At 39.9% G+C, this 17,339-nt stretch overlaps 1 protein-coding gene across 4 annotated transcripts in view; it reads right to left on the bottom strand.

Annotated features, from left to right (window-relative positions):
* Window positions 1-3,657: 3,657 nt before the first annotated feature.
* ddr2a (discoidin domain receptor tyrosine kinase 2a) overlaps window positions 3,658-17,339 on the bottom strand; it is a 130,768-nt gene continuing 117,086 nt past the window's right edge. For all 4 annotated transcript variants that reach the window (XM_052011065.1, XM_052011067.1, XM_052011066.1 and 1 more), the window contains 3 exons: window positions 14,686-14,920; window positions 12,037-12,186; window positions 3,658-9,711 (listed from right to left, as the gene is read on the bottom strand). In XM_052011065.1, the coding sequence (XP_051867025.1) occupies window positions 9,562-9,711; window positions 12,037-12,186; window positions 14,686-14,920 (535 nt within the window). In that variant the 3' untranslated portion in view covers window positions 3,658-9,561. The remainder of the gene's footprint in view (window positions 9,712-12,036; window positions 12,187-14,685; window positions 14,921-17,339) is intronic.

Raw genomic sequence — 17,339 nt, 5'->3', positions numbered from 1 at the left:
TCCGATTTGATTAATCTGCAAAGTTCATATACACTGATCATTCTGGACCAGAAATTGTCATCCAGGTCCATTGATGCCGAAGGCCTTAATTTCCCTTTAGAAAGAATGTTGTCCAATGAAGATGCCTGCTTTGAATATCTGGCAGTAGTCTAAAATGGAGGAGACTGCTTTGCCAGTGTTTAAGATTTATATTAATTACTTGGAGGAGTGGCATCCAAATTTGCCGATGCCATAAAAATAGGTGGGCGGGCATGTTGTGATCAGGATATTTGGACTTTGCAGCAGGATATAGATAGGTTGAGTGAGTGGGCAAAATCTTGGCAAAAGGAGTTTAATGTGGGAAAGTATATCACGTACATCAGTAAGAGAAATCTAAAGACAGACTATTATCTAAATGGAGAAAGATTGCAGATGAAGAATCAAGGTGTTCTGCTGCGTGAATCACAATAGGTTAGCAAGCAGGTGATTAGGAAGACAGGAGTTATTGTAAGAGTTTGGAGTTTAGAAATAGGGAAGTATTTTTACAATTGTACAGGTTATTAGTGAGGCCTTGAGTACTTCAGTCCCCTTATTTAAGAAAGGATAATATTGGCATTGGAACCAGTCTAAAGGAGATTCACTGGAATAATTCCAGGGATGAGAATGTTGTCCTATCACAAGCAACTAAAAAAATTAAATCTATGTTCTTTGGAGTTTAGAAGTATAAGGGGTGATTTTTTTGAAACATGTAAGATACTGAGGGAGCATGATAGGGTAAATGTCAAGATGCTTCCACCAGTGGGAGAATCTAGAACAAGGGGACATAGTTCCACGATTAAGGGGTGGTTATGTATGAGGATTATAGGAGCTTCTTGCAGAGGATGGTGATCTCTGGAGCTCTGTACCCCGGAGAACAGTGGAAGTTAGATCATTCAGGGTATTTAAAGAGGAAGTTCATAAATTTTTGAAAAATCAGGGAACTGAGACTATAGGGAACTGGCACAGAAGAGGAGATGAGGACTGGGGCAAAATAACCATGAGCACATTGAATGGTGGGGCAGGCTTGAGGGTTCAAGTGGCCTACTCCTGCTCCTATTTTCTTACATTCTTATGAGATAATAAAGGTACTATTCCCTCTTTATTACTGTTCCATCGATGCCAGGTGTTAGATTTCAAGATATTTTAAAGAAAGAGGCACACTGTTTTCTTTAAAGTGCAATATAAAGTTTGAAACATTTTATGAATAAATTTTCAGTAAATGACAATAGTATTGCAACTGACTTCAGGACTTCTTGAATCTACTCCCCCACAAGGAGAAACTGAAGTATGAATATAACTGGTCAGATTTGCAATAGTCATCATTGGCACTTTGGAGACCCTAAGCTACCCATGGCCCATGGAATGAACCTTTCTAGCCTGCTTTGCCATTCAATAAGGTCATAGCTGATCGAGTGACATCTATTTCCCCTAATGATCCTTTTATCCTTTGATTCTTTTAGTGTTCAAAACTATCAACTTCATTTTCTATAACTGTACAACCATAGCTCTCTGAGGTAAAGAATTCCAAAGATTTACAAACTTCTTTAATCTCTTTTCATAGTTTAAGCTCTTTATACTTTTGTTCTTGTTGGTCCATATTGTACTTCCGATAATGCATGCACCCTTTCTGAACAACACGAGATTCTGCTTTGTTGCATTTTGCTGATATTTCCACACATTTCATTATGCAAATTCCTCACTCCTAAATGATTGACCCCTTATCCTGAGTCTGTTCTCCTTGTTCTAGATTCACCAGTTCTTGGCAACCACACAATCAAGCTCCCAATGTGATCACCTCTCGTACTTCTAAACTCAGGTGAGCATAGGCCAGTTCTACTCAATCTCTCCTTATAAGGCAACCCTCTTATCCTTTGGAATTGGCCGAGTGAATCCAGACTGCATTGGTTCAAAGGCTAGTAAATTTTTCTTAAGATGTAGAGACCAAAAATACACAGTCTCAGCAAGATTCCCTTAGTTTTGTACTCCAACCTCTTTGCAATAATGTCAACATAGCACTTGCCTTCCTATTTGCTTGCTGTGCCTGCATGTTTACTTTCTGCATCTCATGAACCAACAAAGCAAGATCCCTCTGTACATTTCCATTTACCAGTTTTTCACTAGAACATACTTTCTTTTTCTTCTCTCCTTATCAAACTGTCTAACCTCACATTTCTCTCCTTATTCAGTATCTGCTACATTTTGCCACTGACTTAATATGTTTGTATCCCTTTGCAGAGTCTTTGGGTCTTTGTAACAGCTCACCTTCCCACCACCTTTCAAATCTAAAGTGTTCACAAAAATACCTTTAACTTGTTGACTTTCCTTTAACTTGTTGAAATTCCTGTGTGAATGCCAAAAGGTATTGCTATCTCGATAGTGCCCCATATTCTTTTGCCGACTTTTACTGTTTTAACTGCTATTTTGAACATAGAACAATACAGCACATGAACAGGCCTTTTGGCCCATGATATTGTGCTGAACTAATAAAGATAATGACACTTAATCCCTTCTGCCTGAACATGGTCCATATCCCTCAGTTCTCTGAATATTCATTTGCCTATCTAAGAGCCTCGTAAACGCCTCTATCGTATCTACCTCCCCTGGCAGTGCATTCCAGCAGCCACCACTTTCTGTGTAAAAAAAACTTTAACCGCACATCTCCTTTGAATATCCTCCCCTGACCTTGAATGCATGCCCTCTAGTATTAGACATTTCGACTCTGGGAAAAAGATTTTCTATTTATGCCTCTCATAATTTATAAACTTCTGTCAGGTCTCCCCTCAGCCTCTGCCGCTCTAGAAAAAATCAACACTAGTTTGTCCAACCTCTCCTTATAGCACATGTGCTCTGATCTTGGCAGCATCCTGGTAAACCTCTTCTGCACCCTCCCCATAGCCTTCACATCCTTCCTATAATGGGGCGATCAGAAACTGAATGCAATACTCCAGATGCAGCCTATCCAGAGTTTTACAAAACTGCAACATAACTTACTGACTCTTGAACTCAGTGCCTCAACTAATAAAGGCAAGCATGCCATACACCTTCTTTACCACCCTATCGATTGTGTGGCCACTTTCAGGGAACTATGGACTTGGACCCCAAGATCCCTCTGTATATCAATGCTGTTAAGCATCCTGTCATTAACTGTGTACTTTCCCTCTAGATTTAATCTCTCAAAGCGCAACATCTCATACTTGCTCGGCTTAAATGACATATATTTAATATATATACGTATATGTTGAATTTTCTTTACTTGCCTAATTTTTCTGGGATATGTTTTCCAAATAAGTATACTGATAGTCGAGCTAATTGTCATTTTATGGGAACTCATTATGAATTCATTCAGGAATAAACTTTCTTAATGTGCTGAGGAACTGACACTACTTTTCTTCCCTGGAATATCAATAGACTGCACATATGAATGAGGGTTTTGTACAATTAATCTTTGATAGCTCAGTAAATAATTTGTTCCTAAGTAAAGAACTGACCAGGTCTTTATGCCCTCTTACACAGGTTTCACTCATTCTTCTTTTGACTTTGATAACACATTTATGAGAAGTTCATCAACCACAACCATGTTCATTTAATAATATCTTTAATACAGTAAAGTGTACAAAGGCTCTTTACAGGATTAATTATTGAACAATACTTGCTATGAGCAATAACACCAGACATTAGGATAGCTGAGAGAAAGTTTTTAAGGCTTGTCCTATAGGTGAAGATAGAGGTTTAAGGAGAGAATTCCAGAGATTAGACCTCGCTCAGCACACAATGGTCTGACCACTACAATGTAAGTTTTACATTTGAATTACTCTGTTAACAAGAAATAGGAGCAGGAATAGGCTAACTGGCCTCTTGAGCCTGCTCCCTAATTGAATAAGGTCACGGCTGATCCAATTTTGGCTTTAGCTCCAATTTCATGCCTACAGACCCGACTATGTCAGCCTTGAATATGTTCAATGACTCAGCCTTCACAGCTGCCGGGGAACTGAATTCCAAAGTTTCATGATCCTCTGAGAGAAGCAACTTCCCCTCATCTCTCTCTAAAATGGATGACACTTTATTCTGAAGCAATGCCCCATTCATTTAGATGCCTCCACAAGGGGAAGCATGATCTAAGCATTTGCCTTTTCAAGCCTCCTTGGAATCTAATATGTTTCATTAAGGTCACATCTCATTCTTCAAACTCCACCAGGTATAAGCTCAACCTTTCTTCATATCCTCCTAAACCCGTTCTTTCCAGGAACCAACATAGTACCGTCTCTGAATTGCCTTCAATGCAAGTATATCATTATAGGTATGGAGACTAAAATTGTATTTCTTACCAACACAATATAGAGTTGTAGTATGCTCTACTTTTTTACTCTATCCATCTTGCAATGAAGATCAAACTTGCTTTCCTAATTTCTTGATGTACTTGCTTGCTAACTCTCCATGTTTCATGCATAAAGACATCTACGTTTCTTTATGCCACAACATTTTGTTGTCTCTGTCCATTTAAAATCCGGAGAATCCGGAGAGTTCAATCCGGAGAAGTGCGAGGTGGTACACTTTGGAAGGACAAACTCCAGGGCAGAGTACTGGGTGAATGGCAAGGTACTTGGCAGTGTGGAGGAGCAGAGGGATCTGGGGGTTCATATTCACAGTTCATTGAAAGTTGCCTCACAGGTGGAAAGAGCAGTTAAGAAGGCCAATGGGATGTTGGTTTTCATAACTCGCGGGATTGAGTTTAAGAGCCGCGAGGTGATGATGCAGCTTTACAGAAATCTAGTTAGGCCACACTTAGAGTACTGTGTTCAGTTCTGGTCGCCTCATTATAGGAAGGATGTGGAGGCGTTGGAGAGGGTGCAGAGGAGATTTACCAGGATGCTGCCTGGATTGGAGAGTATTGAATATGAGGAGAGGCAAGGTGCTAGGGCTTTATTCACTGGAAAGGAGGAGGATGAGAGGAGACATGATAGAGGTATATAAAATATTGAGAGGAATAGATAGAGTAGACAGTCAGTGCCTCCTTCCCAGGGCACCAATGCTCAAGACGAGAGGTCATGGCTTTAAGGTTATGGGTGGGAGGTTCAGGGGAGATGTCAGAGGGAGGTTTTTCACCCAGAGAGTGGTTGGTGCATGGAATGCACTGCCTGGGGTGGTGGTGGAGGCAGATACATTGAACAGGTTCAAGAGCTTGTTGGATAGGCATATGGAGGAATGTGAGATAGAGGGATATGCGGGAGGAAGGGGTTAGGTAGTGTGAGGGTGGTCTGATGGACGGCACAACATGGTGGGCCGAAGGGCCTGTTTTGTGCTGTATGGTTCTATGGTTCTAAACAATATTCTTCTTTCCTATTCTTCCTACCTAAGCCAGTAGGTTTACATTTCCCAATATTATACTCCATTTGCTACAAACTTTTGGTAAAATATTTAACCTATTTACATCACTGCAGACTTTGCATCCTCCTCACAACTTCCTATCCCACCTATCTTTCTATCATTAGCAAATTTGGCCACAGTGCATGCATTACCTCTATATTTCTTCTAACATTGCCCACAGCTATGTCAACAAAATTCATGGTTTACTTGTGAAGCCCATATTTTTTCCTTTTCTGTAACGCTTTACATGTTAGATTTCATTTACAACCATTGTTAATTTGTATATTTTATCTGACTCAATTGTAGTTTGTGAGCTGTTTCCCCATACCCCTTTCCTCCTGTTGGCTTTTAGGAATTTTTTTGGATAATTTTTCCATTGAAATGCATTTGCAAAAGAGACCTACTTTTAATAGATTCATCTCAAGCAAAAAAAATGTTTAAAAGGGAACTCCATCTCCCCCAAACTCCCGAAGATGAAATATGGTTAACATTGGAAAGTAGAAGTTGTTTCCCCCACCTTGCTGTGGAAGTGAAACACATTTCACCCAGTGGGGTAGATCTCAGCTTGGTGTAATTGTGTAAAATGGGCAATAGTGAGTCACAGCTTGTTTTCCATCCCTCCCCAATTTATTTCCATTGAAGTCACCATTGAAGGACATTGGGAAGAATTGTAAATTTGGTCTTGATTTGCTAATATCCCCTTTACTGCACAATGTCAAGATTCTTTTTCATCTCGTTTTGGAAAGTTCTTTGATATTTCTCTGTTGTGAGATGGAAAAAGGGAACATTTTTAACTCAGGGAAAAGCTGTGGGATCAGAGTTGATCGAGTATAGTTAAACTCATAAAAAGAATGGAGGCTTTTGGCAGTTATGCATAATGCCAAAATGTTTTTCATTTTAAAGTAAGATTGCCCATGGATGTGGTTGGAGTGTTTATTTTATTACTATTTTTACATTTTAAATTTTGCTCTTTTTATTTATTCAGAGCAGGGCCTTACACCTTCGGAACTATATACCTTTTGAGAGGCTCATAACCTTCCTGCACTCCTTGTTCCTCTATCTCCATCCTCCTGAGCATCCTGGCAGATTGCCCCACATTTGGCCATCATGCCTTCACCCCTTTGGGCCTCATGCTCTGAAGTTCCCTCCCTAAACGTTTGTGTTTCTTCAGCTCCCTCTCTTTAAAATGCTGCAAGTGGTAGGGTCAATTGAAAGTTTGAAAGCACAGCTGATATATTACTGGGAGATAACAGCATCATGGCACTTGGAACAGAGATGGATTAATGGGATTAGGGAGCAGAGTATTCATGAATTGATGAATTAGCGGAAAATACTCAAGGAGCCAAATGGCCTAATCCTTGTTCCCATCTTCTTTCTCCAAAGCCCTCCTTAAAATCTCCACAACAAGAAAGATCCTGTTGTTCCTTTCTCATATCCCAGTAGTTATCATGGCTGCTGCATGATTGACATTTAACTCCATGCGCACTGATTCCACTGGGTGAACTGAGTTACCATCAAGGCTGTCATACAATAAATGCACTTGTGAACATCATTCACAACCAACCATAAGTCACAGAGGAGATATAAATTTTATGATGCAAGCCCATAGCAACTGAGCCCTGCTAAATGTGCAGAGATCAGAGAAGATCTAGATTAGCCATATGATAAATGTTGAGTGACAATCACTAACTTTACTTCAAGGTTTTCAAATTCAGGCAACTCAGACCTCTGGACTTTGTAATAATAATAAAACTTTAGTCATAGAGAGATACAGCTCAGAAACAGGTCCTTCGGCCCATCGAGTCCAATCCAACATTCAACCACCCATTTACACTAGTGCCTCATGAATCTCAATTTTTATTCACCCCACATTCTCATCAACTTCCCCGAGATTCTACCACTCACGCACACACCAGGGGCAATTTACGTGACCAATTAACCTACCAACCCACATGTCTTCCAGATATGGGAGGAACTTGGAACACCCAGAGGAAGCACACAAGTTCCACACGGACAGCACCTGAGCTGAGGATTGAACTGGATTTATGGTGCTTTGAGGCATCAGCGCTACTAGCTGTGCCACTGTGACTGCCTTTTGAGAGCAATACTAATACATAATTAATACGTAATACATTACTTCAAACATATACAGATACCCTACTTCTTTTCAACTAACGCTAATCATCTTATGGATAACAGCAATTATATTTCAATGGTATAGCTGAAAATTATTACTTTTGAATTGAGAGAACAATTTTTATGAAGTAATGCATAAATGGACAGCCGAGAAGTGCATCGGGCATTTAAGTGGGAATTGGAAGTAAGGTGTGGAAATTTTCAAAATGGACACACTGCAGTTGCTGGAAATCAAAAATAAAACAGAATTTGCTGGAATTACTCAGCAGGTATCTGTGGAGTTGATGTTTCAGGTCGATAACCCATCTTCGGATGTTTCTAGCTACATTAATTCCTCTTGTCTCCAGTAGATAAAATGCTACATTTCCTGAATGTTTGGCATGCTTCCCAAAACTTTCTGGATTTATGTATAAATGGTGATGTGACTTGGAGAATTAATAATGGTAATATTGGCCTGGTGGAAATTTAGCTAAAAAAAGTGCTGTCGAGCAGCTTCTAAAGGTAAAATGTTTAAAGAAAGGCGGGTGTGTAAACGTTGGGTGGGCTATTCCTTAGAAAATGTTCTAGTTGCCTCTGGTACCCTATACTGCTATGTTATTCCAAGTGGAACAGTTTATTGCTGCACACATTTCTCAATGGTGTACATCAGTGTTTGTTCTGGACAATCCTGGCAATCTACTGAAGGACATCCAAAGGAACTGTGTAAGACCATGCCAGAGGAAGAAGTAACCTTGCACATGATGGTAATCAATAGCAAGGAGGGCTGCAACAAAAAAAATAGAAGAAGCTCACACAATCAATAAGAAAATAAAGATCTAATGAGGTCAAAAAGCAAAGGGGTCTTGGGGTACAAATATACAAGTCACTGAAATTAGTGGCACAGTTTAATGGGACCATAAGTTGAAATTAAGCACTGGGGATGCACAATATAATCATGTGCAGATGAGATAGATCAATACAATTTCTTGCAATATAAATACTGTTTTTGACCTCTGAGGCCTAGTGAAGAGCAGAGAGCAGAATTGTATATTTTATTTACTTTTATATATGTAGATAGTAGGTGATTGCAATTAGTAAGATAGCACTGAGAAGAATATTTGCACGTATATTTAATAAAATTTGCATAAATATCTAAATACAGTTGGGTAACTGCGCTCAAAATGAAAACATCTAAACAATATACAGATAACCAAAATCAAATTAATATAGCAATGACAAAAGTCTGCTAATCAACATTTTGATACCTAAATTAAGCCAGCATCCTTACTGCTTGGTCGTAACTCAGAGAACAACATGCATTAGTAGACTTATTTTCGACTCTGTAATATCTGCCATTAAGCCAAAAGAAACCTTACTCTTGAATATGTACTAAATTGTACGTTAAAAAAGACTCATAATCAAGCCTTTTCCTATACATTACTAGCAAAAAGTGCTTCTTTTTAAAAATAAACTAAGATTGTTTCTCCAAGTTCCTAAGTAATGTTTTTGAAGTGAAACAAATACTAAAGAAAAATCCTAGAAAAAGAACACATGAATTTATCAAACATTTTGTGCTCTCCTATTTCAAACAGCATTTACAAACCCTCCTGAAGTATTACTGAAAAATGCGATTAGATCATTTAGAGTAAAGGGGTCAGGGGGAGGAATTTCTACTGCTTATATGCTACTGTACATGTATTGCTTTTATTCTTCCAGTCTTTTCAAGTCCTTGCACCTTACCAGGAAACTTTCTAATCCAATATTGGTCAGCTTTCACAATCATGTCCATTTAATTGTCGGAAGTCTGAATGAACAAGGAGGCAAGGATATTTATCCTGTGCTGCATTATTTGCATTATATTTTCCACCTCTTGATATGCAAATAACTCTTTCCACTTGTCCTCGATCCTCCTTCCTTCAAATATGCTTCCATCTCCCAGCACTGGAAACAGTGGCTTTCTTTCCACCCTCCTTAGTTTAAACATGGCAGCATGCGCACTAATAATCAGACATGAAAAGGTCTTTTTAAAATCATGGCTCTTCTGACATCCTCCTCGGAACAAGCTCATTCCTCTAGCCCAGATCCCATGGCAGATTCCTGCAGCACACGGTGAATGTCCTGGAATGTGGGCCGGGTTTTGGGTTCACGGCGCCAGCAGCTGACCATAAGCTTGTACACACCATCCGGACAGATTGGTGGCTGAGAGAGATAGACCTGCAGACCATGGATCAAAGAACAACAACCAGTGTAGGAACTTCATTAGTTGAGAAGATCAGGAATAAAAGGATTGAATTTATAGAGCACCTTTCATGACCTTTGTACATCCCAAAGTGAATCACATCCACTCTGGAGTGTAATTAATGATTTAAAATAAGGAAAAGCCACAGGCAAATTGTACCCAGCAAAATCACACAAATGGAAATGTTAAAAACAAAAGGATGGTCTATTTTATTGATATCAGTTATCAGATATATGTTGACCAGGATACTGGAAAGGACTACCCTGTTCTTCTCCTAAGTGGTGCCTCTACTGTGCCAGAGAGGGTTGGCATTGGTTTGACATTTCACTCAAAAGATGGATATTTGTCAGCCAGGATCTTTTATTAGTTTCTATTGTGGGGTTTTAACACTCAAACATCTGACTCAGAAAGGAGACTGCAGGCCATCTCCAGGTTACAAACACCTGGCTTATGGACATCCATAGATACAAGGTAGTTCCCATAATATTATTGAATTCAAAAGTCCAACATACCTACCTACATACATTCATTCTATGACCAGCAGAGCTAGTTTCCACTTTCTCTCCACTTTTAGTAATTGTTCTTATCAGTCTTATGTATTTTGATGCCATTCATTATAATACTGTGGAGATACAGTTACCATACCAAGTGATTTCTGTGTATTTTCCGACTTATGGACAAAATTGACCTAAGGACATCTATAAAAACGGAACCTATTCATTACCCAGGGATGGACTGTACTGGAGACCAGGACGAGTTGACAACTGAGGAATGTAAACCAGAAAGTGCTGAAATACACAAGCAGTCTTCAGTGTCTGGTTAAATGACACTTTATACCAAAGTGAGTTATCTTTCTCAGGTAATGACTGACATTTTCCCATTAATCTTTTTTATTGTTAATTCCAGCAGATCAATGCAGCTTAGGCTATGTTGAAATATAAAAATGTTTATCAGTCTTAAAGGTATTGTCAGAGAAGCCTTTAGTAAAAATGAATGCAACACCTACAGAAAATTTACTCTTTTGAAAGTCTTTACCAATAGGTCCAAGGGTCTTTATAAGATTGTAGTTCGACCCTTGAGATCAGATTTTTATTCTTGATTTATATTAGTCTATATCATAGCATTAAATTTCTGTGACATTCTGTGACAGGGTTAGGGTTAAGCCCTTAAAGGGGTATGACAAGGTAGATGTTAAGAAGTGGAAGAGTCTCAAACAAGGAGACTCAGTTACAACATAAGGGGGCAGTCATTTAAAGCCCAAGCACTGTACAAATTTCTTCTCACAGGCGGCGGTGAATCTCTGAAATTCTCTACTCCAGAGGGTTTATGGAGGTTAGATTTCTGGAGGTACTTAAAGAGAAGGTGGATACATTTTTGAAAGATTAAGGAATTGAGGGCTATGGGGAATTTGGCACACTGAGGTGCTGAGACTCCTCAAGGAGGGCAGTGGGGTAGTTCAAGCTTTCGTAGGCCCTCTGAGTCTGCATCAGGTTAAACCTAATACAAGTGATTGGGAGAAGTGAGCTGCTAAAAGAAAGGAATGTGGAGTTATTTCTTATATACCTCATTTTCAATTTTTTTAAAAAGTATTTTTTTAATTTTTTCAGGATCTGGACATTACTGGAAAGGCCTGCATTTATTGCCTATTCTTAATTGCCCTTGCACTGAGTGACTTGTTAAGTGCAACCACGTGGGTGGGTCTAGAGGGCAAACCAGGTAAGGGTGGGAATTTCCTTCCTTGAATGACATTCGTGAACTAGATGGGTTTTTAATGACATTTAAGTAGTTCTGTCATCATCATTACTAATGACGAGCTGTTCTTCTTTAAAATTCCAGACTATTTACTGAATTTAAATTCCTCAGCTCCTATAATGGGGTTTGAATTTAGGTATCTGCATTTTTAGCCCAGGGCCCTGGATTACAGCTCAGGTAATTTAACCACTACACCACCATTGTACTCTCAGAGTGTTAATTATTAAAGCAAATAGTATTTTATTTTCTTGAAAGGTCCTAAGTGTTACTGGATGTCTATGACTGTCCTTCACATTCAAAAATAATCAGTAACAATGACATCTCTGATAGCCCTTTACCCAGGAGGTGGGGACATATCAGCTATCAAAACTGTTCTGTAAGAGCAGCTGGCAACTGCACTGCACCCTGCCATACTGCTGGGAGCTAGGTTCCCAGGAGAAGACTACGGTTGGGACTGTGCTGGAACAAACAGTGGCAGGAGGCCAACGATCTTGAGGTGATGGAAGACCTGCCTCGATAAGCTTAAGAATGACAAAACCTTAGCTTACCTGCCTCCCCTGGTCTCTGAAAAACTCGCCAGTATTTTCAATGACTTGCTCATCTGACAGCTGGGAATAGGGCTGTTCTCGGCAGAAAGTCAAGGATTCCCACAGGGTAACTCCAAAAGCCCACACATCACTTGCTGTGGTAAACTTGCCCTGAACAGAAAGCAAGCAAAATAAACATGCATTACAATCATTATTAATGAACCAGATACGTTTGGTTACTTCCCTAGCTAGAAGAGAAATCTTCACTGAACCAGAACAGAAGCAGGAATAGAACAGTGTTGGACCAGAGTCTGAAAAATATTTGTTACTTGCAGCATCAAAGTGATGGCCAGAACCTCAAGAAGTGTTCATGGTGTTGCTTACCATACAAATCATTTCTATAAAGTGGAACGTTCCAATTGTAAACCAAATGCGACTTGGTTTGGAAATAACATTACGACTGCATTGGGTAAAGAAGGTGAGGAAGACCAATAATTGAGCAACAGAGTTACAGGAACTCTCAGGAAAATTCAACTCAGTGGGAACTTCAAAGCTTTCTGTGGAAGGTGAGGAAGTATGCTGATCTATTTGATTCTCTGCAGTCAAGGCTGATGTCTTGCTTCTGGATTTAATACAGGCCAAATGAAGGTTTATTATAAATAACCACTTTGATTTTGACAAGTAAGGTCATTTGGCCATGGATTATTTATTAAGAAAGACCTTGATATTCCTCTTATTGCTGAAGATGGTCTGCTTCATGTCTTGCGATACAGTTGAATGGTCACTACATACCTGCTGCTGAGCAGAACATACCATTGCTAAATTGCAAACATTTAAGTCTAATCTCCATGACAGATAAACAGGAGCTGGAGCTGCAAAGTGTCATTCTGCATTTTTCTGATGGCTCACAAGTCATCTTTCCTATCCATGCAAATCTTTCTCACATGCCTGGATCATAAGCGGAGAGCTAACGATCTGCCTTCTCATGACTCGGGTGACCTGATTAGAGCCACATTATTCCATATCCAACTTTGACCTGAGAAAGTTGTGGGGGACCTGTTGTCTGGGCAGCAGTAATTTTCCAACTAAATGCCCTTAGAGAGAGCATTAAACGTATATCATGTGTCGTATTGGAGTCAAAGAGGGAGTGTCAGGTTTCCTTTCTATCACTTTCAAGCAGATCTCATTTTCACCATTATTATCTTTTCTCAGTCACTTGCTCACAAATGACCCGGTTTGTTGAATTTCATTGTGTAATGACCTCTGCTTCACCTCTAGTATAATTACTACCATTTTCCATGCATCCTTGTTCGTCAGAGTTGCTGAAGTGTATTTGATTATGAGCAATATGCAACTTTTTAGTTTCCTCTCACAGATTTCCCGAATTCTTCTAACAATCAGGCTTAAGCTCATACAATATAAACAGGCAGGGAATGGGGTGGGGGGGGGGTGTGAGGGGTAGGATATAGGCCACGTACAGGCAGATGGGATTAGTTTGGATTGGCCTCATGGTCAGCACAGACAATGTGGGCCGAAGGACCTGTTCCTGTACTGTACTGTTCTGTTCTATGTTCTAATGCTTCTTTAGACCCAACTCCAGGCTTTTGCTAACTGGCAGCTGATAAATAAGTTTGGTAAATTTCTTCCACAATATTTCTCTCTTAACCTGGGGGTGGGGTCGCACCAGCTATCAAAACTGTTCTGTGAGAGCAGCCAGCCCCTACATCTCACTCTAGCCTACTGCTGGGAGCTAGGTTCCCAGAAGACAGTGCTTGGGACCACACAAGAACAAACAGTGGTAGTAGGCCAACAATCTCGGGACGTTGGAAGATCTGTCCCAATAAGCAGAAGGCCAACAAACCTAAGTTTATCTGCTGCCCTTGGCCTTCTCTCTAACCATTGAATACTTCTGCCATTGTCTATGAATTTAGTCTGTACATCCTTTTGTGGTCTTATATATTTATTGATTATATGCCTCCAAAATACTAATTATTTTTATATTCCTTAATAATTTGTTGCTTCACTTTAATTAGTTTTTTTTAAACATCTTTCATATTCCCTCTCATCGTGCTTGTAGAGTCATACAACATGGAAACAGGCCTTTCACCCATCACGTCCATGCAGACCATCATGTACCCATCTATACTAGTCCCATTTACCAGCATTTGGCCTGTAGCTTTCTATGTCTTGGCGATTCAAGTGTTCATCTACATAATTACTAAATATTGCAAAATCTTGCCTGTACCACCCTCACAGGCAGTGTGTTCCAGATTGCAACCACCCCCTGAGTGAGAAAGTTCTTCCTCACATCCCCTGTAGACTTCCCGCCCAGGTCATTAAACCTTTGGTTTTTTACATGTCTGCTTTAATATTTATGCATTTTGTTTTCAATGTCATGCTTATTTCATGTTGAGCTGGTATGGTGACATGAAGCAAGGAGGAGGAGGGGTGTGTGTGGTATAAGTACTTGCACAGACTACTGAGGCTGAAGAGCTTGCTTCTGAGCAGTAAGTTCAATGTAATAAAGAAACAGATTCAGGAATCAGGTAAAGGATGACTGGAAGCTGCTGAACTGAATGATCAGAATGTGAGAAAGTATTTTCATGCACACACACACATGCACACAGAGTGACATGGGCACTGAGTTAGAATCCAGCTCAAGTTCCTCACCAGTAGAATGCTCTCCCAAGACATCCAGCGAATTGGAAGCACAGCACGACCCTGGATTCGGTAATAATCCCCGCTGTACAGGTTGCGGCTCATGCCAAAGTCTGCTATCTTGATTGTGTAATTCTTTCCCACCAAGCAGTTCCGAGTGGCAAGGTCACGGTGAACAAAGTTGAGGGAGGAGAGATACTTCATGCCAGAGGCGATCTGCATGGCCATCAGTATGAGATTGGCATAGCTGGGATTAAGAAAACAAAGTAGGAATAAACATTGGCACAGACATTCCCTTTATTCTCTCCACTGCCCCCGATTTTCTGCAACATGTTTGATTACCCACATTTCCTAGTTCTAATAAAAGGTCATCAACCTGAAGCATTAACTCAGCTTTTCTCTACACTGATGCTGCCAGACCATTTTTTATTTCAAATGATTAATAGTTGTTTTCCAGTACCTTTGAAACTTCCATGTATCAAGAACAGATATATTTAGAAGTGAAAGGTGATTTCTAAATTAAATGTAACCACTACCGCTCTCCCAACTGAACTTGAACCATCCAACCTGACCATGTTATTCTCTCATTCAGTTCTCAACAACATTCTAAAATCTGGGGGCACAATTTTCCATTAATTGAAGAACAATCACAACATCTGTAACATAATGTAACTCGCTGCTTCGGAAAAGCAGCCAACATAATCAAGGACCCCACCCAGCCCGGAATTCTCTCTTCTCCTCCTCCCATCAGGCAGAAGATACAAAAGCCTGAAAGCATGAACCACCAGGCTCAAGGACAGCTTCTATCCAACTGTTAAAAGACTAGTGAACGGTCTCCTTGTACAATAAGATGGACTCTTGACCTCACAATCTACCTTGTCGTGGCCTTGCACATTATTGTCTACCTGCACAGCACTTTCCCTGTAACTGTAACACTTTATTCTCCATTCTGTTATTGCTTTTCCCTTGTACTACCTCAATGTACTGATGTGGTGAAATGATCTGTATGGATGGCATGCAAAACAAAGTTTTTTTACTGTACCTTAGTACATGTGACAATAGTAAACCAATTTACCAGTAAATGCATGAACTTAGCAGGAAAGCCTTTCATTACCCATGCTGAATGGGCTGATAAAAGAAAGAAGCAGAAACAGGTTAGCCAGCCCCTTGTGCCTGACCCTGATTCAATAAGACAATGGCTGACCTTTTACGTCAGCATCACTTTCCTGCACTAATCCCGAATCATTTGATTTCCTCTCTAAAAACAAAATCAATCTCAGTCTTGAACATACTCAATGACTGACCTTCCACAGCCCTACTGAGAAATGAATTCTGAATATTTACTATCATTTGGGTGAAGAAATTCCTTCTCATCTCAGTCCTGAAAGGCCAAGCTCTTATTTTGAGACAGTGACCCCTGGGTCCAAATGCCCCAGCTGGGAAAACATCATCCCGACATCAATCCCATCAAGCCCTATAACAATTCTGTATTTTTCAATGAGATCATCGCTTATTCTTCTAAACTCTAGACAATATTGAGACAGTCTGGTTAATGTGTCCTCAGCTGCCATCCTCGGAATCAATCTGGTGAATCCTATTTTTCCACTGTTGGAGAGACCAGACCTGCACACAATTTTCCAGGTGTGGTCTAACCAGGATCCTACATTATTCCAGTAAGATGTCCTCATGTATTGAAGGACAACCATCATATTGCTTGCTGTATCTGAACATTGAAGTTCGTTGATTTGTGAACAAGGACCCCTCAAGTCCTTCTGAACACATTTCAACCTCTCACCATTTAAAAATTACTCAGCCTTTCTATTGCTTTTCCACCAAAGTGGATGATCACATTTTTCTGTGCTACATTCCATTTGCCACCTCTTTGCCCATTCACTTATCGTGTCTATATTCCTTTGAAACCTTTTGCATTTTCCTCACAACTCACAGTATCACCCAACTTTGCATCATCTGCAAATTTGGATATATTACACGTATTCCCCCATCTAAATCATTCACATAGATTGTGAACAGCTTGGGCCTCAACATCAATTCCTACATCATTCCACTGTCACAGCCTCCCAACATGAAAATGACACGTTCATTCCTAATTTTTGTTTCCTGAATATTAATCAAACCTCAGTCCATGCCAGAACGTTACCCCCAAACCCATGTGCTTTTGTTTAACAACCTCTTGTGTGGAACTTTATCAAAGGCCTTCTGGAAGTCCAAATAAACCACATTCACTGCTTCCCCTTATCTATATTGCTAGATACTACCTCAAAAACTAACAAAAACAAACAAGATTTCCCTTTCATAACTCTAACCTAATCCTGCCCAATTCCATTATTTTTTACTAAGTGCCCTGCTGTCACTTGCTTAACCTTGCATTTTCCTTACTAATGATGTTGGTCTAACTGGGAGCTTTTTATCTCCCTCCTTTCTTAAATAGTGAGGTTACATTTGCTACCTTCCAGTTGCTGCAAACCATTCCAGAATCATGGAGTTTTGGAAAATGACAACCTATGGATCCACCACATCCATAGCCACCTCTTTCAAAACTTTATCAGGTTATCAGGTCCGGCGGATTTATCGGCTTTCTGTCCCAATAATTTCACAAGTGCAAATTTATTTTACCTCCTCATTAATCACACACCTGTTGACTTCCA

The sequence above is a fragment of the Pristis pectinata genome, chromosome 3, assembly GCF_009764475.1.
Source record: "Pristis pectinata isolate sPriPec2 chromosome 3, sPriPec2.1.pri, whole genome shotgun sequence".
Classification (NCBI taxonomy): domain Eukaryota; kingdom Metazoa; phylum Chordata; class Chondrichthyes; order Rhinopristiformes; family Pristidae; genus Pristis; species Pristis pectinata.
This window is presented reverse-complemented; position numbering and strand designations above follow the sequence as displayed.